We start from the raw sequence: 23,108 nt of genomic DNA on the forward strand, positions 1-23,108 counted from the left end.
TAGTCCATAACCGCGTTTACCCGTCGCAAGGGCTCACGGAAAACAATGTGATTAATTGTTGTCCCCACAACCGGCTGTTGGCGGTTATCACGAGGCAGTTCGGGTTTGGGGAATCACGGGGGCTTACAACGCTCAACTAACGATAATATACTGGATCTATCTTGGTGGCATGTATTCTACTGCCAGGACCACAACTTCTCCCCAACTAATTTGGTACCACAGAGCACTCTTTTATCCGTCTCAGTACTCTTCAGTCTGCTGAATCAAGAGTCACAACTTTCGACCGCCATCTCCATCCGTCAGTGCCCCGTCGGTCTTATTCGCGTCTATACATATAGATATATATATGTATATATATGATAACTGAAACCCTGCAGACGTCACGACCTCGGTCGCGGCCCCAGGAATACACGGCACAGTATAATGGGCAGTCCCACACGCGTATTGGCGCGGTCTCTGACCGGCTGCTCAGCTGCTCGACCTAAAACCTCTCTAGATATAATTCGCCACGTCTCAGCTGGCGCTCGAATCCACGAGGCAGTGGGGCAAGGACACCGTAATAAGCAAATGCCGCTTGTCGCTAAAGACCGTAAGTACACGCACACCTCATCGTCGCTGTCGACGAACTAATCTAATCTAATACATGTTGTAGCCCGTCAAACTGTCGTTATTCTCGGCTCTGGCTGGGCAGGGTACAATCTTTTCCGACATTTAGATCCACGGTACTACAGATGCATCGTCGTCTCCCCGAGATCGTACTTTGTGTTCACGCCACTCCTGGCCTCGACGTCCGTCGGCACGCTCGAAACTCGTGTCGTGATGGAGAGCGTACGCGACCAAGGCCTCGGTTGGCGCAAGCTATCAGACGTGTTAGGCGACATGCTCAATCGAAAGGACATCATCATGAAACGCAAAATTGTCAAAGATAACGAAAGATCATTACCGACAGTAGAGCTTGTGGAGGCAATCGCTACAGATATCAATATGAAGGACAAGATGGTCACAGTGTCACCTAGAATACCGGACGTGGATGCGAATGAGGCATTCGACATTAAATATGACAAGCTTGCTATTGCTGTTGGCTGCTATTCCCAGACGTTCAATATCAAAGGTGTTAAGGAATACGCTTTTTTCCTGAAAGACGTTGTCGATGCACGTCGCATTCGAAAGCGCATTTTGGAGCGCAAGTGTTCTTCTATTTGCTTCCAGTATGGCCTATGCTAACATCAACAAAGGCTTTGAGGCTGCGAATCTGTTTCTGATGTCTCCAGAGCAGAAGCGCGAGTTGCTTCATTTTTGCATCGTAGGCGGCGGACCTACCGGCGTGGAATTCGCTGCCGAACTGCACGATCTCATAAACGACGATATGCAGCACTACTATCCCAATCTCATGCCATACGTCCAAATCACGATCTTCGATGTCGCCAAGAGTATTCTAGGCACCTTTGACAGGTCGTTGTCAGAGTATGCGGAGCAGCATTTCCGACGCCATAACATTGAGATCCGAACAGGTGTCAGGGTCCAGGAAGTCACGGGACGCTCACTGTGGATCAAGAATGAAAATGGCGAGGACGAAACCGTCCACTACGGACTATTGGTGTGGTCGACAGGACTTGCACCGAATCCGTTCGTCGCAGGATGCGATGTAGTTGTGAAGGACAAGCGAAACAACATTGTGACAGATAATTACTTGAATGTGTATGCGAAGCATACCAATAACGATGCAGTACTGAACAAAGATGTCTTTGCGTTGGGTGATTGTGCCCAAATCGAGGACGGATACTTACCAGCAACAGCTCAGGGTGCGTGCAGTTTTGCATCGAACCTTAACATGTGCTAATTGGAACATAGTCGCGTCGCAAAAGGCAAAATACCTTTCCAAAGAACTCAATCGAGAAGCAAAGAGTAAGGGTGATGCCGAATGTAAACCATTTGTGTTCAATAACCGCGGCATCATGGCGTATATTGGCGGCTGGCGTGCCATCGTGCAAGGCAATGGCGGCGAAGTCAAAGGGTATATCTGCTAAGGCATATTCACAGAAGTTCCGCGCTGACAATTGCATTTCTAGCCGGACTGCCTGGTTATTGTGGCGTGGTGCATACTTTTCGATGAGTGTTAGCATTAAGAACAAAATTTTGATTCCGATATACTGGTAAGTTTCTTCTTGCCTATTTTTTAGGACGTATTGACCTGTCTCTAGGTTCACGAACTGGTTGTTTGGAAGAGATATCTCGAGATTTTAGGGACTGGCGAATGGAATTGTACGTGATTAGCTATAGATAACTAAAGGTTGTTGAACATTATGAATATCGCGTCAATGAAAAGGACAGTGTCTTGGATGCAAGTGCCATGATGCATCAACATACAAGGGACAATACCGTTGGAAAGCTGGTTTATTGTTGCAGATCGGGTAAAGGAGCTAACTATGGATTGCGGCTGAATTGTTCTACCTCAATTCAGAGTCCATGACCATTGTAAGCTGTTAACCAGTCGGCGATGGACAAAGTACAAAAGTTCCTGCAGACTAGCACTGGACACAATCATCAATGCCAACAAAATCAATTGCCATTATCAAAACCCTTTTGAATACCTCCGAGTACTTGATGACAGTCGTGCGGCGGTGTGTGAAGGAATCGTGTCCTTCACCGGTTGAAGTCCAGACCGCCGTGTGTTGCCGATTGTAATTTGCAAACGCTACGGATAGGGGGTTGATAACCAGCAAGTTAAATTCGAACTTTCAATAATGTGCGGCGAATTCCAGGATACTGCTGCTCGGCATACCTAGCGAATCAGGGCCAACCTAAATCCTGATTAGTAAAGTTCGAGACCCTCACTGGCGAAAGCCAAAGTCGCGTCGCGATGCGTCATAATTGTGTGCCTGCATGTTTATCTTGGTGAGTCCTGACCGTTTCAGGACTTAAATCAGCCAAATTCGGCATATGAAGTGATGGATACAAGATTCATTTACGGACAGGGATCCTTCGCCAATCGTCATACCTCGTGGCATGAAACATCTAGATAGTTATCAGATGGTGACGTGTTTGTAAATTGGACGTCGAACAGGGTTGTTAACCTTCATCTCGCAAGTAGAGCAGCAGACATGATGTACACCTGGAACACTCAAGCTCAGGCAGTCAACAAGATCATTCCGGATGTCGGAAGCATCGACGATGCGCGTGTCTACGTACTGGGTTGCCTGATGAAATAGAAATGATTTTTAAAGCGAGAAAGCCTGTTATGTTTTATGTTTATACTCAATTTAAAAGTGAGGAACCGATAGTCCGCTGCTTGCAATTAGGGGATCCGCAGAATAACACGCCAGTCGTATCGTATTTCCACAGAACAAGATTAACCTGCTTTCTGCGCACGCGACTAGTGAGCACTCTCCAATTCTGTTAGCGGTCGACAAAAAAGTGAGCAGAATAATATGGCGTCGAGAACGCGTTCTTCAGGGATCTAGAACGCGGTGTCCTCTTACTAAACCACCTCCCAGCTTTGAAATGTAGGTTGCGCCACACAGCCACACCTATCAGCGCCGCACGTTCGTCATTGCCACCTTGAACCATATCCATCCATAGTCGGCCTGTGCTGACGGCATCAATAGTGTATACTGTAATCAACCGTCGAAGGCTGGCTGGATCGAGCTGGAACGGGGCAGAACCGGTGGGATAGTGGCGGTCGGGCGTACTTAAGAAAGTGCAACGACCGCCCAATATCATATGCATTATGCCACGGCGACAAGTTTTTCGGGTGACCCTCACGACCACAAGCAGTGCCAACACCCGCGCCACCTGCACTGCCACGCTTCGGGTCCATATCTGATTTTTATCTCCCTTCTGTCGGCTCACCAATCTCGTCTCGTCCACCAACGTTCTTGCCGCCTGTAGTCTCAGGTTCGCCTTTTCCAGCTCCAACATCACGCAGTCTGCAATTCTTCCCTCTGCCAAAGTGTTTTTTTCGTGGCTTCGTCGCTCCTCTCTCCGTTCATCCATATATCTGTCTGCTGCGTCGTCGGCTCTTCTCTCAAGTTCTATCTCCCCATCCAGTCCATCTAGAGCTCCTCCGTCGCTCCACTCTATTTCACCCTTCACATCTTCATATCAAAAAAAAATGGTCCACTCCAAAGTTGTTATCATAGGTATGTCCATTCGCTATTTGCGCCAGATAATGCTGAACAGTTTTGGAGTACCTGATAATTAACGCGGTTCCAATGCATTGGTTGCTAACAAATTCTTGTAGGCTCTGGCCCTGCTGCTCACACGGCGGCCATATACCTTGCCCGTGCAGAAATCAAGCCAATCCTTTATGAGGGTAAGTTGATTTCCGGCTACAGAGATGACGTTGCGGCTCTAATTACTGAAATGATCTTTTCCTTGGTTTGGATCTTGGGATTTAGTGCTAACTTCAACATTATAGGTATGCTTGCTAACGGTATTGCTGCCGGTGGCCAATTGACGACTACCACTGAGGTATGTTTTGTTCAAAATGTGTTTCGCGACAATTACGATTGTTAACTCAGCTACTCAGATCGAGAACTTCCCAGGTTTCCCGAATGGCATCGTCGGTGCTGAGCTGATGGACAACATGCGCGCTCAGTCCGAGAAGTTCGGCACAGAGATCGTCACTGAGACCATCTCTCGAATTGATCTCTCCTCCCGCCCTTTCAAATATTGGACTGAGGACAACGAAGACCAGGAACCTAACACGGCCGACACTGTTATCATGGCCACTGGCGCTTCCGCGAAGCGTCTTCATATTCCTGGAGAGGAGACTTACTGGCAGTCGGGTATCTCTGCTTGCGCTGTTTGCGACGGTGCTGTTCCTATCTTCCGAAACAAACCTCTCGTCGTCGTTGGTGGTGGTGACTCTGCTGCTGAGGAGGCACTCTTCTTGACAAAGTACGGTTCCAAGGTCTATGTCCTTGTTCGACGAGACAAACTCCGCGCTTCTAACATCATGGCTAAGCGCCTCCAGTCCCACCCGAAAGTCGAGATTCTGTGGAACACCGTCCCAGTTGAAGCTAAAGGCGAGAACGGCCTGTTAAGTAAGCTCGCCATAAAGTCTACCAAGGACGGATCTCTCTCCGACCTCGAGGCCAACGGTCTTTTCTACGCCATCGGTCACGTTCCGGCTACCTTTATCGTTAAGGGTCAGATCGAAACTGACGAGGACGGTTACATTATCACAAAGCCCGGCACTGCCCAGACCAGCGTCCACGGCGTTTTTGCTGCGGGTGATGTTCAGGACAAGCGATACCGTCAGGCCATCACCAGCGCTGGCACTGGTTGCATGGCCGCTCTTGAGTGCGAGAAGTTATTGGCTGAGGAGGAGGATGCCGCTGAATAGACGTCATTGTCACTAGATTGTTATCTAACGCATTGGTTCTGAATGATTCATGTAATTTTGCTGTCATGTTTGGATTGCGTAATATTCTTACCTTTCTGTGCTATATGGTTATTGTCTTGGGATTTTTTTAAGTTGCATATGTTTAATCTTTCTTAGACGGAGATTTGTGTTATTAGTCTTTGTTCCTTTCACAGTGTCGATCGTTGTTATTGTCTCCGCCATATGAAATTATGTGAAGGAATGGGCGCGTTGTGATATAGATCCAAAAGATAAAAGCGTATATTAGGTTATTTTGCTGTATCCGATTTAGGCGTTGTAGCATCTGCACCGATACTTCAAGATCGTGTTCCTTCTTCGATTGCTGGGTGCTCGATGACGTTTACTTAAACTGTTATTACAGGACCATGTATCAAAGTCGATGTTAGGGGGTGCTGGGAAAGTTGCGACAGGCTGTTCACAGGAAATACGCTATATTATAGACTTGTCAATATATATTTCGTTGGATCTTCATATCCAAGCAAGTTTCATCCTTACGATGAAATGAAGGCTAACATTAAACCGTAGAATACGGAGTATTTCAAAAATAAGGTTTGAAGATGACGAGTGATTGCTGAGCAACCGAATAACAAATTTCTAAGCCTCCACATCGGAAGCTGCATTGGGTATACCAGCTAGCGTGCAGGATCTACTATATCTATCAGGAACGACAATTATCTGGACCATACGCAGAAATGATTGAAGTTATATGCAACGATCGGTGAGTGCAGCACTACTACTAAAATTCTTTTAATCCCATGCTGGGCCAGTGTGGGGAAATTTTCAATAACATACCGGATATAAAGCTAACGGTTCGGAAACCAGGCTTGGAAAGAAGATCCGTGTTAAGGTATGTTGCTATACGAAAATTCGCTACCACGAGAGTTTGCTAGGGAAGGATGGTTGGCTGAGAATGTCTGGATGAATAGTGTCTCGAGGACGATACTATCGGTGATTTTAAGAAGCTAGTCGCCAGCCAGATCGGTACGGCTCCTGAGAAGATAAGTATGTGCTGAATAAATATACGTATATGACTGCTTATATGAGTATAAACTAACAATGTATTTCTCAGTTCTCAAAAAATCGTACGTCATTCTGCAGACGCTCCTTTTGGTAAAAAAAAAGTTGCCTGGAAAATTTAACATGGACCACTGTTTAGCTATACCACTTTTAAAGACCATATTACTTTAGCGGATTATGAGATTCACAATGGTATGAGTTTAGAACTGTAAGTCCTTTGTTGTTCGTCTGGATTTTTGGAGAGCAAAATCTAAGAATGCTATGGTACAGATACTACGCTTAATCGACCTTATTTCCTTTGAACAAGAATGGAAAATCGGCAGACGTTATTACCGAACTCTTGTATTCGGTTAATTCAGTATGATCTGATCTCTGGGTGATTTGTAATTGGTTATTGTCGTGGCTCAACTGATCGAATAACGCGATGATGTCGCGTAATTGTAATGTACTAGTAGCATTAATTGTGAATCTCCAGGATTGCGTTAGCAATTGGAGTATCGTCGTTATATTTATGTGAATAGTTTAACAAACGTATATGACAAGCCACGCGACCGAGATGTCGCCTTTCATTTCGCTAGACGTAAGTCATCAATTATTATAGAGAAAGAATGAAGGTTTGAGGGTATCCGTTGTTGATATAGCAAAGCATGACCTAGGCGTTGTACTAACTGCAAGTCATGCTGGTTTCTAGACTTAGTGGTCCATTACCACTTCCAAAAGGAATCTCAACTCAATTGCATGTGGCTACTCTAGGAATCACACGTCATAATATACCATTTCGTTGTTCGCGTTTATGCTATTAGTCTCTCTTTGTTATCTGCGTATGACGTCAGTGAAAGCTTGTAGTTCTTATAACGTGCGAATTACACCAGAAACGCGAACACTAAACGGCGGCGCGTCACCATCCTTTGCATCGAGAAAATTAAGTCGAATTAGCGCGTCACCGCTTCGTCCATTGCGTCCTGACTCGGAGCGATAGAAATATTTTCTAATAAAATAAATTTAGCTCTATATCTTGAGCGATCACATTTGATCTTGATATCCGACGTAACTCAGAAAATCATGGCTACGAACACTCTACGCCTATTAAAGGAGCTATCCGATATTCAGAAGAATCCAGATCAAGGTAAGCGTTCGTGACGCGCAAATTATTAAGTGTGGCTTCGTAACTCACGCAAAATACCTTCAATATGAACTGTTCAAAAAGGAAGCAGATATGTCGGCGAGCGTACGGTTGACTGATTTTCACATAGCAATATACGTTTCATACAACGAAGACGACATTACCAGCGTTAAAGCCCTTATTATCGGACCACCTGATACTCCTTACGAATATGGTTTCTTTGAGTTTAACATGCAATTTCCGAGAGGTATTTTGCACTCGCGTTGTCTGAATTATTCGGCCTTAGAATCAAAGAACGAGAGTGCCAGCTGGTGGTCCGAACCGGCTGGTGGGTATCATTTTGCTAACTAGGATGTAGATTATCCCACCAGTCCGCCTAAAGTGAATGCCATAACGACGAATGGTGGCCGCACTAGATTCAATCCAAACGTACGCTTTGATGCTATTATATTCTTCAAGGCAATTTTTCTAATTGAGATGTAGATATATGCGGGTGGTAAAGTGTGCTTGTCAATACTAGGGTACGACCTCTTGTCTAGTAGCTGCTACACGTAGCTGAGAATATTGCTGACCACATTATAGCACATGGCGAGGAGAAGCTGGCGAACAGTGGTCGTCGGCGCAAGGCATCGAGTCTGTCCTGTTATCAATACAAAGTCTTATGAGCGCCAATCCTTTTGAAAACGAACCGGGGTTTGAAGGTGGAGGACAGAAGGAAAAGAGCTACAAGAAAGAACAAGATCAGTACTGCCACAAGGTATTATTTTGTTATATTGCTATTCACAATTTTTTACTGATGATTGGTTTTCGTTAGATACAACACGAGACATTCAGAATATCAATTTTGCAACGGTTGGAAGGGTATATGCGGATAAATCCTTCGACTGGCAGAGTCAATCCAGTGGAAGACATTTCTCATTTATCACCTGCAGAGCGTGAGGCGGAAGAACAGAAAAGGACGCATTTGGAGCCGTTCACAGACCTCTGCAAGCGGTTATTTAGATATTACTATCACACGTATATGAGAACGATTTCAAACGAGCGCGAAAGGGTGCAGGATGGTCAGCATTTCACGATTATGCCGTTTGAATATGGCGGGAATCAGATGGCGGGCAAATTCTCATATCATGAGCTTGAGAGAAGGATGAACGCAGTCAAAGCAGTGATCGATGCCGAAGGAGAGACGTGGGCGAAGCAAGGTGCTGAAGCAGCCAAGAAAGAGGAAGGCATCTCTGCGAGTCTACAGTTGCAATTTAGCCAAACATATCAACATTTCCTGAGCAAGTACGAAGGAACAGTTATGCTAGAATTAATAGAAGACAACCCATTCTGCTGGAGAATAGTGAGCGCATTTACATTGGATTTGCTGATTATTAACTAAGCGTTGACCTACCGTGATGCAGATTTATATTGGTCGTCCAATGACAATTTTTGATGGCGGCTTGTTCCGAATAAGGCTGATCCTTTCGCCACTATTTCCGGAAGAGCAACCACGAGTCATATTTGAGACACCAATATACCACGTGAATATAACATGTATATAAAAATATTGAATTGCTTAGATGGGCGTCAATTGCTAATGTACATAACAGCGGATGGAGTCCCGTATTACAGGCCACGGAAAACAGATGATATCAAGAGCCACATAGATGCTCTGATCGAGGTTCTGGAAAATGAACAACTGTCGCCAGATCCTCGGACGTGGATGAATCTTGATGCAGCTCAACTGTATTTTGGGAAGCCAGAAGAGCAAAGAGAATATCGCAAGTCTTTTAGAAGGTATGTTCTGCTGTCATGTCCTCGGTCGATTCAGATACTAATATTGGTGCAGAGCCGTGCAAAGATCCACAGAGTACTGAGTTTATTAGTCGGTTGTCATTGTATCCTCGCTCATTAGAGTTCCATAAAAGAATTCACCAATATTTGATGATTTAAATTGGAATTGGGCACGTTTGTATGACTGTGCACACCAGCGAATTTGGTTGCTCCAACTTATTGATAATTGCCTGTGACACAAATTACGATAGCATTAAACTTTTCCATGCATCCGCGGGTTAAATCTCCAAGCTTCCATGGAGCCTGTTGTATTACAAATTCACACTAGCGACCTGTGCACGAGGTATTCAATAATGCTGCAGTTACATGGTCGCTGTTCATGTGTCATCAGCGAAACATTTAGAACCGCTGATCCGAACGCCATTTGGCAAATTGGCGAAACTGTCCCACTGCAGGATGAGACGATTCGTAAGAGCATACACATACCTGGTGTAAGTGTCCACTATCAGTGAGGTAGATTAGACTTTCAACTACTCTAGATTTATTTTTTTCTGCCAATAATAGAATTGGATTAAATTCCGTTTCCGGGCGACCAGACTCAGAAATTTACAGATCTGCTCGTGGCACGTAAGCAACTAGATTCGACCAGAAATTAGCGTTAACTCATTCTGTGATTTTGTGTCTGTCACCCACCTCTCTAAAGTACTTTTTTCTGGGCTACTTTATGCCTCCCTTACGGTATTAGTCAAGCCGCGAGTCACGTGAATTGTGTTGGTTAGTAGCTACCAGAGCAAGTTGATTCTGCGAGTCTGTGATTTTGGGGTTTGTCGTTTGCCCGACTAATTATTTATTGGACTGTAAGATTCCATTTATGAATTGGATTGCAATCAGTGAGAGTGAAAATTTCGTAGCCCTAGTTCGCAGAAATCATAAAGCAATCGAACCACAATTTACTGCATGTTATCAGAAGGTACAGAAAGATGGTGCGGGGCCCAAATAATATGAATCCAATTAAGCCCGGTGATTACGAAGTTTTGCACGTGCAGCGATAACGATAGGTAATGTACTCCACGTGCCTGTTCAGATGTACTGACCTTACGCCACTGATGTTCAGGACGGTCCGATTCCACCAGATTGTCTCATGCCTTGATTGAAACCTTCAGAGTATGTTAAAGGGATGCTCTGAGCAAGAGGTCAGATTTAGCGAAGCCGTACTAGCTGACGCGTAAGCCAGAAATTGATTCCTTCCCCCTCCTAAGCTGCAAGTCAAACGCCACATTATTGTAAGTGGTGCATCCAGTTGTACTTACAAGTACCCACTATATTGGATTCTGCAATTGCGGATAATATGCGGAGGATTTACAGCCAAAGGCAATTTGCATCACAGCGGTAGATATGGGACAGCATTATAGAAACTGCTCATGAACTGGAGGAGTCTCTTCTAAATTGGGAACTCCCTTCGCCAGAGCTAGGTAGTATACATACTACATGAGCTTTTAGAATAATTATAGATAGATACGAATGATAATTGTTTTTTTTTTGAATAATTCAATAGCGTTTCACCATGACCATCCCACAATTCATCCAGACTTTGCCTTCCAAGGCCAGTGTGGTGCATCAAGATCCAGAGCATTAGACGGATCATTGGCAGTGTATCCCGAGTCAATGGCCATTCAATTTGGCGACAAAAATGCAAAAGTCGTAGGTCTATAACAAATCAGAGTGGGATACTGGAATCGCCTATGTGATTTGGCTTTGATAAGTGGCTTTTCTTCCCCTCATCTGCCCGCAATGGCTGAGCTTGGGACGCCGCCGTGGTCGTCTGCATCAACCACCAATCGCGTAAAATCGCCGTTGGTCGATTCGATATCCCTTTTACTTAATCACTCGATAAGTATCCACCTGCAATATCCGCAAAGAGTGCCAGGTACTATATAGCCTGCAGAGGTTTCGGAAACTAAGACCGCCATACAGAGGAATTGTGCTGACCATCGAGTGTCATGGCACTCCATATGTTGAATATTGAGACTTTTATTATATTATTTTATAATAAGTTTCTCATCAGATTGCCCGATTTGGATCCGTTCGTACCTCCTTCATGGGCAGTCTTGACAGATGTCTGAAAAGCAAGGCTGGGCCATCGGACATCTCCCTATTCCAGAATCTAGCATAAATGGTGTGAGTGGCTGCGTGTGGCGTAGATCTGCAGAGTTATGTGAGTGGTCTGCACAATTGCATTGACAGTGGGTTAAGTGCTTCAATGCACCGTCGACCACTGACCCAGTATAGGCATGGCGCCTAACCTTCAGAATCAGGTTTCATAAGATTTTAAAAGTAATAATGACAATATGGGACGATACGAGCGCTAAGAATGTGTCTAGATGAACTGACAAGTCTTGCCATGCACTTCGTCGACGGTTTGGTCGTGTTTCCCCCCGGCTGGACTCGTTGGTGTATGTCACAGTCCTCATTGGTCATCAGAATCAACATAAGTTCTTGAATTTCAATATTGCATTATCATACACTCCATCCTCCGCATGCCTCAGTCCGTCTATCGGCCCACGGCGAAGCAGTTCCTGATTTACCGATGGTGTATTCCACGCGCTATAATTACTCTTGAGCCTTCTACAGGTTACCAACTATTGATTTCAATAGTTTATGTTGCACTGAGCCAACGCAGCATTGGCATGCAACGTCTTAAAGGGCAACAAACGTACTTAATAGCTATTATCTAATCGCAGAAATCCATCAATGTACCAACTGCAATCAGAACTCAACAATCCGGATATATCATCTGCAACTTACGAAGTTAATCGGAGAACATGTATTATATTAGTAAATACGACGACTGGGAAGTGATGCAGAGCCATGAACAGTCCTACCGTGATTACCCACGACCGGTTGCGATTGACATGGACCTGATGCATCTTGAGAAGTAGGACGAGCACCTATTTCATCAAACATGAGAAAGAGAAGCACAGTGCTCGGTAGTGTACAGGCTACCCAGCCGTTGCTTCCCACTAGCCGTTGCTTTCCATCTTAATACTATTTTGTTTTAAAACTTGAACAGGAAATAACGTCAGCGCCTCAGCGGCTCCCAAAAATTAACCCTGCGCAGGAACCTTTTCAGAGAACAATCGTCGGCTCCGCCGCGAGTCCGTCAGAATATGTCAAGAACTCATGCGAGTTATACACGCATGCTGCAAGAAGTAGCCGCCGGCGGGTGGAGGTATTGAAAGCCCAGTATGACACACAATATACCGGGCGATTCATATTGCCAGCCAGCAGATATAAGGTGGCTGAAAAATATATACAATAACAACAATGGAGCTGAATTAGCGCTGCGTTCAATGGTAGCGGATTCAAACAGTCAGGAAATCGAATACGCCAGCGCCGCGAAAGTCCATCCAAACTTTCGTTTCCATACGCCGGTATTTGGAACTGTAAGAAGCGCCGCGGTATCTCACCCCCCAGCACATTTTGCTTTGGCCAGCACAAAGTGTGTATTTTGGATACACACTTTGTGCCCAGCTGAAGTGAGCGGACAGGATACTGGACTAAGTTCAGGTGTCAGCAGGCGGTAACGCACATGTGCACGATTGTGAACTAAACAAACGAGATCTGAACGCCTTAAACATCACACACGAAAGGTGGATAGTGGACCCTGGCCGACTGTCCAGGGACTCTTGAGTCTGGCGCAGATCGACGTCCAAGCGACATAATAGTGCATAGCTTCGCTCGCACGATGATTCCAGCGACGCAGTTAGTATGTGTTCTTATGGCTGTTATCATAAAATGTGCAAGGAAAACCAAGGATAACTGCACGAAGTTTACAGCTGTCTAAGTTACTCGGTTAATGGTAGAAAGAGGTTTGCCCCTCCGGTATGATGGCTTGACTGACAAAAGGGACTAGTTCTTAGAACAGCATAGTGGCGAAGCTAGAAATTCAGCCAGGAAGCTGCACGCTTTTCCGCTCTGGAAAAAGACCACAACGCTAATTGGGGGCCACGATGCCAAATATCGCGCAATACTCGATCACATACATAACAGGGACCCGGGTCTCAGGGGGCCGACCATATGCCAGGCTCAAACAGGCTTAGGGTATCGCTGAAGGGCTATGCGGCGTTTGGGCTTGCTGCGAGCTGCCAGCAATTGGCTAAACTTTTATCCTACTTGCAGGGACCGATGAGCTTAGTTCATGCTCTTCTCGGTAAAAAGACTTGCCTCGTGCAGCATCCTGAATCTGTTCACTCAAAACCTAAAGATACTTCTACCCACTGACATCCACTGGCACCCACAAATCCCACATAAGCCTTTTCACACACATTCCACTCCTCGGTATCGTAAGAGCAACATTGTCAACTGTGTTCGATATCTACACCACGGCGGCGTCTAGGTTGATATCTTCTTCACCACCGCATTCGGTCGGCATGAGCGATTCTCACTCGCTACAACTTACTCGGTCATTGACCAAGAAGCTCAAGCGACGCTTCACGCTTCCTCGATCGTCGACCTCGTCGCCAGATATATCAGCCACCAACTGGAATAGTCCAACTTCGCCAACTTTCTCTCGATCTCAATCATCCAGTGTTAGCGATGGGAGCACAGGACCAACGTGCAGCGTTATCCCAGACCGAATCTCGTTCGACGGATCAGGCGCTGCTCTATACGATGTCGACCTGGCTCGTCGGCATGCCACACGGGGATCGCGACACTCATCAGTGTCTATGAACTCTTCATCGACGTCAGTCTACCGCTTCGAAGACACAGATTTCTACCCTCGGAGCTCACAAGACCTGACAACAACACTTTCGTCGCCTCCTTTATCTGCACCATCGACTCCTAGAATTATGCAGGATCCGACATTCTTTGAAGAAGAAGCGCATGATGGATACTCTTCCTACGGTATGCCGGGAATTGACGTCGATGTCGAGCCGGAGCAAAGCCAAGCCGATGAAATGGCCAGAAAGATTCTTGAACAGGTCAATGGGACCTCTGGTGTTTCGGACAATCGAGATATTTGGTGGATCTAATCACCATGTCTTCGGCATCATTTCGTGAACTGCGCCTAGATGATTCATCAATTGGTGGACTATATTAGCATTGGGTACGGATGGGAATCAATAGTCCGGATGACGGTGTTTCTTGCTTTATCATATATTACACGGAGTTGACGGACGGCTTTGGCGTTTTTGGGAGTATTTTTGCTAGATTGTAATTGTATACGCGGTTAAACTAGACTTGGCTCGAAAAACGATGAGCCACATATTTTTACAGAAATTTGTGAAAAACATTGGAACATGAGTTAAAAATGAATATATATGAATTATCTATTTATGTACCCCGATTATCTCGATTCGTCGGCTGCATAGAGTCATACATGGGATTCAATAGGCACAGCAAGTGCTCACCAGAAAAAAAAAGGGCAATTGTCTAAAATGCCACTACAATGCGCACAGAATGAATGCATCAGCAGCGAGTCCATAACCCTTGCCCGCAAGCAAATCAGTCAGCCTAATAAAATTGATTACGTACACGATTGTCCCCACAGGCTGCGTGAGATCGGGGTGGACACTCTCCGAAGTACAGCCGACATTTTATTATCGCGGAGCCTGTAATTTTCGTTAACGGGCAAAAATAATACAAAAAGTTTGCTCCAATTAATTTCTGAAATATGCTCGATACTTTGCATCCCATTTACACAATTGTCTGCATCCATAGTTAATCGTGGCCGCAAATTTTGCGATCGAGCTAAGAGCTAATACTTTATACAAATCTTGGTGGAGCTAGGATTTCCCTACGCCCTTGTCCAAATGGATGTTCCTTCAGATAGATTTTCGTATAGATTCTCATTAGGAGATCCATACACATGCGAGCACAGCTATTCGCCTTTCGGGGATGGTAGCTGTGCGCTGAGGCTTGTCCTTGCCATCTGGTCTTGCCAGGTGGCATGCAGGGCGGGACCACCAGATCTCGACATTTTGTTCGTAATGCTCACAATAAGGGGTTTGGTGGCCGTCTAATACAAGTGATGTCCTGCTTCTGGTTAATATAACGTCCGATTGCGATTACTCTACGGATTTACTCAGTAAATGTCACAGCCTATGTGGGAGAAATTTTGGACTGGGTAAGGGCACTCTTCGTAAAGATTGGTTGACGTATTCGCGAGCAGATATAGAAGAAATAGGTTCGAGGGTTATCGATTGCTCGTTAGATCAAGGACAAACAAACGTAGACAAATAACATTGACATAAAAACATTTTCACATCTTCCTTTAAACAACGGGCTATCTATCATAACACGTGCCCTCGGTTCTCGTCATCAGTTACATATAATGTTCACAAAAGACAAAATCACAGCTCATTCATTCGGAACAACAACGAACGCTTAGAAGCACTTGCGGTGAACGATCGAGGGGCCAGACTCGTCGTACTCAATCCTTTGTCCTCCACCATCTCTACTGTGCAAGTGCCATCTACGTCCATTCCGTCACTGGAATATTACCTTCGACAACTCAATCTCTATTGCCTGCCTTCATGCCTCTTTTAAATAGCTGAGATTTTCTATGACTTTACTATAGTCCGCCATGACTGTAAACTAGGTGCGAGATGCGTTGTGCGTCCCACGGCGATGTATTTGGGGGACTGAACCAAAAATACGAAAGCAAAAAAACCGGTTAGATCGCTCTTCATTAACGACGACGTCTATTTTCAGCCACTAATTGGGACCATGACTATGTACCAAATGATGAAGACTCCGACGACGAGGATTCTGATGACGATGATTCTAACAACCAGGACGAATCTGACAATTCTGAGTGTAAGTTCTTACCTGAGAAGATGGGATGTTTACTTGTTTCCTAACTTGGGACGTAGGGCAACTTCTTTCCCGATTGGGGAAGCGACACGCTTCGGACTATGATCCATCCTGTCATCAAGCACTTCGATTTATACACCTCACTAACGCGTTATATTATAGCGAAGCACGATTCCAGCCTGCAACTGTTGACAAATTTCACTTTTGGGGTCGCTATGGATGCTCTTGCAAAGGATGTTCTTCATCTTCCAGACAATTATAACTCCGATGATGAAGAGTTCTCCGATGGTGAGCGTACTGTTCATAAGCAAGGCTTTGCGAATTGCCAGGAGCTCTTTAAGAATGCCTTGGAGAATCGCAGGTAAGTTCAAATCGACACTGTCCATTCTGGCTTCTCTCCATGCTTCTAGAAGTGGCTAACGAGGGTCCATGACACTCAAAGAAAACCCTGCAGAACCACCAACCAGAGCGTGTCTCTCCAGGTACGAACGACCAGATGCGGCGTTGGCTCAACCTTTTCAGAGCTTTTCTCAAGACACTGAATCTGCCGTATGTACCAGTGCTCTAAAAGCTATCTAGATAAGTGACGCTGACGATTCTTCTTCCTCTTATAGGGAAGACGCTACCCTACCCCAACAGGAGAACATATCTATCGGTTCATTGATACGATATCACGAACAATCAAGACTCGATATCGTGGAAAGCAAGTTCCCTCCCTACATACCATCAAGGGCGGCCTAAAGCATCTGTCAGCTACTCTTTCTGAGATTTATGAAGACTTCACGATTTCAACGCAGAAATCAATACAATGTGACTCACTGCTGAACAAGTTACAGCTACTGGTTTAGATAGCCTCACTCTGCTTGACAATGACTTTGACGATTTGAGCGATGAGATACTAAATGAGCAACAGGCCGCCGAAGCAGACTTACTGGCAGATATCATATGTGCAAGAGAACGAATTGCATCGGATGCCACATTGCAGAACGATGATTCAGAGACTGTATTAGAAGATCTACTACTTGATTCTCTGGAACAAGGCCCTCGATTCGATGCCAACGATGCTATCCATCTCCCTTTCGTCAAATTCATTGAGTTCTTTTCAAAGAATCAATGTTATCAAGAACAAGAGTGTCTTCCAGCTTGAGCAAAGCTGTCTTCGATGAAAGAGTGCAGGACTTTGTCGCCATTGGCAACAGTCGTGAACTACATCGACAGTGTCGAAGCTGAATAATCACATCAACATATGCAAGATATCAGAAACATCCTCTTTACAGAATGCGATCTTTCAGTGTAGGAAGGGTTGTGACAAAGTGTTTCGGAGCAGTGGTTCACGCAACTCACACGAGAAGGACCATGACTTCATACGACGCCAATGCCACATTGGTTGCACGGATGGCAAGTGGTTTGAGACTCTGGGCGCATGGAAAAGCCATAAAGCCCATAGTCATGACTCCGAGTGGGATACAGAGACAACCTGTTCCATGCCCGGATGCCTTCGCACAACGCCCTTCCCAACCCGCTCATCATATTTAATACACCTTCGCGATACACATAAATTGAAGGGCAATGATGTCTCCCAACATGTTATACCGAAGACACACCGAGGCTCGGTCTTTGGAAAACGACCCTGTCCATATGAAGACTGTAAGAAATCTACTGTAAGAAATCTCAACCTGGGGAGGAGTTCAGTCAGCGATCAAAACTGGAAAGACATCTGGCAAGTAAGAAGCACCGTCTTACTGTTGAGGAGGCCAACGAAAAGATTGATAATATGATTGCCGGTATTTGAAAGAATCGAGGCCCTCGATCTGATGATCACTGTAGCTGGAAGGATCGATGGAATGGGATGAGTATTGCTTACATTTGGTATGACTATGCATTGTTTTTGCGTTATCATTTATTTGCTAGGGATGATTACGCAGGTAGGGAGGGTTTATGCTGATGGCATCTGATCCAACAAAGACAATTGCTACTATTGCTGAGAAATAAAGATAGACTTGCTGTTACTAGGAGAATAGTATTATATAGAAATAAGGCATAGCATGGCTTAGTATGGCAAAGAATAAGGAATTCATCAATTTGATTACAGATCGTTAATCTGTGCTCTTTATCACGCTCAAAAAAAATTTGACACCGACTAAAAGGCTTTGCTAACAATTATGAGCGAATAATGTGCCTAATTTAGAAGCACTTGCGGTGTACGATGGAGGGGCCACTACTGGCTGTTAGCAAATATAACACATAAGACCAGAGAGACACGTACCTTTCGTCGTACTCCTGCTTCGAGATCCACATCTGCTGGAAGGTGCTGAGGGATGCGAGAATGGAACCACCAATCCAGACGGAGTACTTACGCTCAGGAGGAGCAATGATCTTAACCTTCATAGACGAGGGAGCCAAAGCAGTTAACTCCTTCTGCATTCTGTCGGCAATGCCAGGATACATCGTGGTACCACCAGACATGACAATGTTACCGTAAAGATCCTTACGGACATCGATATCGCACTTCGTGATGGAGTTGAAGGTGGTCTCATGAATGCCAGCAGCTTCAAGTCCGAGGACAGACGGGTGGAAGAGCGCCTCAGGAGCGCGGAAGCGCTCGTTGCCGATTGTGATGACCTGACCGTCGGGAAGCTCGTACGACTTCTCCAAGCTGGAGCTCTGGGCAGCAGTCTGGAGCTCCTGCTCGAAGTCTAGCGCAACGTAGCAAAGCTTCTCCTTAATGTCGCGGACAATTTCACGCTCAGCAGTGGTGCTGAAACTATATCCTCGCTCAGCAAGGATCTTCATGAGGTAGTCAGTGAGATCACGGCCAGCCATATCGACACGGAGGATAGCGTGCGGAAGAGTAAAACCCTCGTAAATGGGGACAACGTGAGTGACACCATCACCAGAATCAAGCACGATACCAGTGGTACGACCAGAGGCATAGAGAGAAAGAACGGCCTGGATGGAGACATAGAAGGCAGGAGCATTGAACGTCTCAAAGACAATCTGGGTCATCTTCTCACGGTTAGATTTGGGGTTGATCGGAGCTTCGGTAAGGAGAACCGGGTGCTCCTCGGGAGCGACTCGGAGCTCGTTATAGAAAGTGTGATGCCAGATCTTTTCCATATCATCCCAGTTGGTGACGATACCGTGTTCAATAGGATATCTCAAAGTCAAAATACCTCTCTTCGACTGAGCCTCATCGCCAACATACGAGTCCTTCTGACCCATTCCGACCATGATACCTGGGCCATATTGTTAGTCAAGCTCCCCATGACATCCCTTTTCCGAACTTAGTGAGAATTACCTTGGTGACGGGGACGGCCGACAATTGATGGGAAAACAGCACGTGGTGCATCATCACCGGCAAATCCGGCCTACAAAAAGTTAGATGGATGAAGCCAATGAATGTCTTGCATTGCACACAGTAAAGATGGCGAGCGAACGACAGAAACCAAACGGACGACACTTACCTTGCACATACCCGAACCGTTATCAATAACGAGCTATACAAATATCTCAGTCAGCAAATATGTGCAACAATTCCAGCTGAGTCGGGATGGCTTCAATGCACTTGGGTACATAGCGCTGATCGATGTGAATCACAGCCATTAGACAGAAATGAAAGGCCCGACAACGCAAACCACATAGGAAAGAGTATCATACCGCAGCAACTTCGTCTAAATAGTATTGGTTAGTCAATCAATCCCAGAAAAGTCATATATATGCCAGAATTGATTGTATATAATTCACTCATCTTGGCCGTGACGCTCGGAGAAAATATGAACTGCAAGCCAGATAGAGTAATCGAGATATGGCCACTGCTGGCCCCTAAGGAGACCAACATACGGTGTGGAACTTCACGGAATCAATCTGTCGCAATTCATTTAAAAAGAGTATACATACCATCCATTGTGTAATATTATACAATTAACAGGAGAAGGACAAAAATGGGATGGATTGAGGGAACTGATTGGATCGGAAAATAGGTTGGAAGGGGCTTAAGAGGAAGAAGGAATGGGTTGAGTGACAGAAGTTCAGCGGCGAGAGGGCAACGCGATACTGGCTGGCGCAGCTCGAGCAGCGTGCAGGTTGCACTGCGCGCGTGCCGACACTTACGCGGCCTCATGCTGTAATATTCTGTTACTATCTTCGGCGACAGCCATTGATCAGCCACAACATTGCGCCAACTGTGTCTTGCGCCACGATAAGTTGGCCAAGATGCTGTGCGAACTTCGCCACGCCGGCCACCTTCAGCCGCACAGCCACACCGCACAGCCACATTATGCCAAATATTGTGAACTGCTTTGCCACCTCCACGCGACAACATCCGCGCAATCCGCACAATCCCGGTCGAAGACGCGTCATACAGATCTGCTTCAATCCGCGTAAAACGTAAGCCAAGCGTCCTGGAAATAGGCGCGATAATATGAATCGTCAAAAATGACGAGGGGACTGGCTCGTGTTGAATAATACTCGTTTCAAATTTTGGAGAAATCAGGTTTGATTGTTGTTGTGACTGACACATGACGGTAGTCCGCGCTGGTTATAATTCACTACTATTAACTAAAAAATACAGTAATAGAATGATAAATAAGATACATATAATCTCACGCGCCTACAATGTGATACTGCAACATCCATATCTAAAGGCAACAATCAAACCAAAAATTAAGCCCTTTGAACCAAATATGCGCCATCACGCCACCTAGTGGAGTCCAACCACTATGATTATTCCAAATTCTAAAGTAATCCATGACAGAAACCAAACAAAACTGCCCCCGAATGCGCCTTGACTGTCTAAGCTGATTAAAATCACAAAAAATGCATATTCCACATCAAAATTAGAGAACAGGTGGTGGCTGGACTGTATCCTAAGATCAGTGGTCGACGTCTTCCCACTGGCGTCCTTTGACGGCCGACAGCTCTTCCAGAGTAAGAACCTTTCCAGAAGTGAAATATCCTGCATGAATCTTGGCGTCGATTTCGACACGGGAATCCTCAGGAATGAGCTCTTCGGGAATTGGGACCCGTTCGTAGATAGGAATACCCTGGTTGACAATTGCGTCATACTTCATGTTTGACATAGAAAGCATACGATCGATCTTCTTAATTCCAAGGAAGTGCAGGATATCGGGCATCAACGCCTGGAAACGCATATCCTTAACACCGGCAATATTTTCCGTTCTGGTGAAATATTCTGCGGCGCTATCACCCATTCGCTTGCGGGCATTGTACACCAGATATTTCGTAACCTCTCCAAGTGCCCGCCCTTCCTTACGGAAGTAGATCACAACTCCGCTGCCGCCATTCTGAGCCTCTGTGACAGCCTCAGAGATACCGAAAAGAAGATATGGTCGGCAAGTGCAAATATCGCTACCGAAGACGTCACTGCCATTACATTCATCGTGAACACGAAGTGCAAGCCGGCATTTAGGATCAGCGGTCTTTGCAGGGTCTCCGAAGATATAAGCGGTCAAGCCCCCAATTGGAGGCAAGAACACCTTGATATCCGGACGAGTGATAAGCTCAGGGTATGATCCGCCTGTGTCTTCAAACAAAGCGCGTCGAAGTGTGCCTTCATTGATGCCAAATCTCTTGGCAACACCAGGAAGGTACCAAACCGGTTCAACAGCAACCTTCGTAACCGTCAGATCGCCGTGGTCATTGATGACAATTTTACCATCAACTCGCAGCTTTCCCTTCTTAACTTCGTCCTCAATTTCATAAAGTCTCATATGAGCTTTAGTGACAGCAATTGTGGGTCTTATCTCCACTCCATCATCTATGAAATCTTTGAATAACCATGGTGCCAAGTGTCCGAAAGGGTCCATTGCCACTATCTTATCGGCGTCGCCCCACTGAGGGAATGGACCAATGGCGACGGGAGGCTCCGTGTTAGTAAAATCCGGCTTGTGGTTCAAATTGAGCTCGTCGATAGCGACAGCCAAAGCATGGTAAATACCGTAAGATCCGGAATGAGCACCGATAGCTAAATCATATTCCAGTCAGTATCAATTTGAGCTTCTGGAAGAACATATCTTACCGTTGCGCCTGCGAACAGTAGAGAGGCCACGAGACACCACAACAGGTCCTCGAACGCGTGGGTCACTCGCACCCCATTGCAGCCGAATAGGATTAATACCAGATTGGCTCGGGTATGTCGTCAGAACAATGCGGTTTCCCCACTTCTCACTAAACAGCACATACATCAGTATCTCCGTATACGTTCCAACTGCACAGTGTTACGCTTACGTAGCATTACTCTTCTTCTCATTTCCTTCGAGAACCGAGTCGCTCATTGGCGACTCGGCAAGCAACTGAGGAGAGATGGGCGGACTAGGCTCGGACGGTGCTACGGAGAGCGGAGGAATTACCGCAACTGGCAGCACCGGTGCTGAGGGACTGATGGTGGCACTGTCGTTGGCAGTAGTTGTCTGAAGTGCATCCACGCGTGCTTCCAAGTTGCGGATGGCCTGAGACGTAGACTCATGGGAGAAGTCAATCTAGACATAGCAAAGCGTTAGTTAGTCTGCTTCGGAATATATATAAAATAAAACGAGACGCGAAAGTAGCAAGAACAAACTGAAATAACCCGGCCAACTTTACGAAACGATTATTTCCCGTTCGATCAGTAACCTTACTTTTTCAGAGAGAATCTTATAATCAGCCTGAATTGCCTGTACGGTCGACAGGATATGAGTGAGGACAGCCGACAAGTCCTCTGACACTGACGGCGGCATCATCTTAAAGTTGTTTGTGAGCTTTATTTGCTCTAACTAGCAATATTTATAAGACGACTTAAGTAGAAGGCCTTGAATACAGAATAGCGGACACAAATTTGACACCGCGAAAGAGAACAGAAGGGAGACACTGATTTCGGGAGAGGCGGAGCCTGTTTATATGGATAGAGGCGGAATGACCGCCACTGGCCCGACGGACATCACCTGCGCCATGCGGCTCAAACTCCCAATATGCGCACGTGTAGGTATGTTCTAT

The 23,108-nt window shown here is 45.7% G+C and overlaps 8 protein-coding genes across 8 annotated transcripts; 6 read left to right on the plus strand and 2 right to left on the minus strand.

The window, feature by feature from the left end:
* Positions 1-423: 423 nt before the first annotated feature.
* Positions 424-2,244, plus strand: V1513DRAFT_433188 (uncharacterized protein; the record flags this gene model as incomplete). The annotated part of the gene is made up of 6 exons (XM_066896433.1): positions 424-589; positions 653-1,189; positions 1,236-1,802; positions 1,852-2,014; positions 2,070-2,153; positions 2,202-2,244. The coding sequence occupies 6 exons, from the start codon at positions 424-426 to the stop codon at positions 2,242-2,244; spliced, it is 1,560 nt and encodes a 519-aa protein (XP_066751785.1).
* Positions 2,245-4,000: 1,756 nt separating this feature from the next.
* V1513DRAFT_195511 (uncharacterized protein) lies at positions 4,001-5,695 on the plus strand. The gene is made up of 4 exons (XM_066894322.1): positions 4,001-4,139; positions 4,241-4,312; positions 4,418-4,470; positions 4,529-5,695. The coding sequence occupies exons 1-4, from the start codon at positions 4,112-4,114 to the stop codon at positions 5,345-5,347; spliced, it is 972 nt and encodes a 323-aa protein (XP_066751786.1). The 5' UTR covers positions 4,001-4,111; the 3' UTR covers positions 5,348-5,695.
* Positions 5,696-6,078: 383 nt separating this feature from the next.
* V1513DRAFT_383500 (ubiquitin-related domain-containing protein) lies at positions 6,079-6,615 on the plus strand (the record flags this gene model as incomplete). Its single annotated transcript, XM_066895145.1, has 5 exons — positions 6,079-6,104; positions 6,209-6,233; positions 6,313-6,388; positions 6,456-6,468; positions 6,543-6,615. The coding sequence occupies 5 exons, from the start codon at positions 6,079-6,081 to the stop codon at positions 6,613-6,615; spliced, it is 213 nt and encodes a 70-aa protein (XP_066751787.1).
* Positions 6,616-7,280: 665 nt separating this feature from the next.
* V1513DRAFT_403947 (ubiquitin-conjugating enzyme/RWD-like protein) lies at positions 7,281-9,581 on the plus strand. Its single transcript, XM_066895569.1, has 9 exons — positions 7,281-7,529; positions 7,657-7,773; positions 7,885-7,955; positions 8,010-8,047; positions 8,109-8,283; positions 8,341-8,868; positions 8,930-9,062; positions 9,119-9,305; positions 9,358-9,581. The coding sequence occupies exons 1-9, from the start codon at positions 7,466-7,468 to the stop codon at positions 9,383-9,385; spliced, it is 1,341 nt and encodes a 446-aa protein (XP_066751788.1). The 5' UTR covers positions 7,281-7,465; the 3' UTR covers positions 9,386-9,581.
* A 3,728-nt stretch (positions 9,582-13,309) lies between these two features.
* Positions 13,310-14,725, plus strand: V1513DRAFT_196170 (uncharacterized protein). The gene has a single exon (XM_066894324.1). The coding sequence runs from the start codon at positions 13,733-13,735 to the stop codon at positions 14,333-14,335; it is 603 nt and encodes a 200-aa protein (XP_066751789.1). The 5' UTR covers positions 13,310-13,732; the 3' UTR covers positions 14,336-14,725.
* Positions 14,726-16,031: 1,306 nt separating this feature from the next.
* V1513DRAFT_426972 (uncharacterized protein) lies at positions 16,032-17,265 on the plus strand (the record flags this gene model as incomplete). Its single annotated transcript, XM_066896195.1, has 6 exons — positions 16,032-16,121; positions 16,178-16,479; positions 16,573-16,600; positions 16,641-16,667; positions 16,733-16,928; positions 16,955-17,265. 6 exons carry the CDS (start codon positions 16,032-16,034, stop codon positions 17,263-17,265), a joined length of 954 nt encoding a protein of 317 aa, XP_066751790.1.
* An 834-nt stretch (positions 17,266-18,099) lies between these two features.
* Positions 18,100-20,132, minus strand: V1513DRAFT_450409 (actin). The gene is made up of 6 exons (XM_066898811.1): positions 20,016-20,132; positions 19,776-19,789; positions 19,583-19,615; positions 19,417-19,486; positions 18,385-19,354; positions 18,100-18,336 (listed from the first exon to the last, which is right to left on the minus strand). The coding sequence occupies exons 1-6, from the start codon at positions 20,020-20,022 to the stop codon at positions 18,303-18,305; spliced, it is 1,128 nt and encodes a 375-aa protein (XP_066751791.1). The 5' UTR covers positions 20,023-20,132; the 3' UTR covers positions 18,100-18,302.
* A 519-nt stretch (positions 20,133-20,651) lies between these two features.
* V1513DRAFT_450414 (GTP cyclohydrolase N terminal-domain-containing protein) lies at positions 20,652-22,779 on the minus strand. The gene is made up of 3 exons (XM_066898812.1): positions 22,365-22,779; positions 22,156-22,304; positions 20,652-22,101 (listed from the first exon to the last, which is right to left on the minus strand). The coding sequence occupies exons 1-3, from the start codon at positions 22,409-22,411 to the stop codon at positions 20,990-20,992; spliced, it is 1,308 nt and encodes a 435-aa protein (XP_066751792.1). The 5' UTR covers positions 22,412-22,779; the 3' UTR covers positions 20,652-20,989.
* Positions 22,780-23,108: the final 329 nt, after the last annotated feature.

Source organism: Lipomyces chichibuensis (assembly GCF_038497645.1).
Source record: "Lipomyces chichibuensis strain CBS 12929 unplaced genomic scaffold V1513scaffold_35, whole genome shotgun sequence".
NCBI classification, from domain to species: domain Eukaryota; kingdom Fungi; phylum Ascomycota; class Lipomycetes; order Lipomycetales; family Lipomycetaceae; genus Lipomyces; species Lipomyces chichibuensis.

Bases quoted from the DNA above. Each gene is read 5' to 3' on its own strand.
- V1513DRAFT_450414 (XM_066898812.1), bottom strand. From the start codon at position 22,411: ATGAGCGACTCGGTTCTCGAAGGAAATGAGAAGAAGAGTAATGCTAC. The intron at 22,305-22,364 runs GTAAGCGTAACA...TGTGCTGTTTAG, and splicing joins GAGAAGAAGAGTAATGCTAC to TGAGAAGTGGGGAAACCGCA. The intron at 22,102-22,155 runs GTAAGATATGTT...AATATGATTTAG, and splicing joins TACTGTTCGCAGGCGCAACG to CTATCGGTGCTCATTCCGGA.
- V1513DRAFT_450409 (XM_066898811.1), bottom strand. The intron at 19,487-19,582 runs GTAAGTGTCGTC...AACTTTTTGTAG, and splicing joins ACGGTTCGGGTATGTGCAAG to GCCGGATTTGCCGGTGATGA. The intron at 19,355-19,416 runs GTAATTCTCACT...AATATGGCCCAG, and splicing joins CGGCCGTCCCCGTCACCAAG to GTATCATGGTCGGAATGGGT.
- V1513DRAFT_403947 (XM_066895569.1), top strand. From the start codon at position 7,466: ATGGCTACGAACACTCTACGCCTATTAAAGGAGCTATCCGATATTCAG. The intron at 7,530-7,656 runs GTAAGCGTTCGT...ATTTTCACATAG, and splicing joins TCAGAAGAATCCAGATCAAG to CAATATACGTTTCATACAAC. The intron at 9,063-9,118 runs GTATATAAAAAT...TGTACATAACAG, and splicing joins ATACCACGTGAATATAACAT to CGGATGGAGTCCCGTATTAC.
- V1513DRAFT_196170 (XM_066894324.1), top strand. From the start codon at position 13,733: ATGAGCGATTCTCACTCGCTACAACTTACTCGGTCATTGACCAAGAAG.
- V1513DRAFT_195511 (XM_066894322.1), top strand. From the start codon at position 4,112: ATGGTCCACTCCAAAGTTGTTATCATAG. The intron at 4,140-4,240 runs GTATGTCCATTC...AAATTCTTGTAG, and splicing joins CTCCAAAGTTGTTATCATAG to GCTCTGGCCCTGCTGCTCAC. The intron at 4,313-4,417 runs GTAAGTTGATTT...TCAACATTATAG, and splicing joins CAAGCCAATCCTTTATGAGG to GTATGCTTGCTAACGGTATT.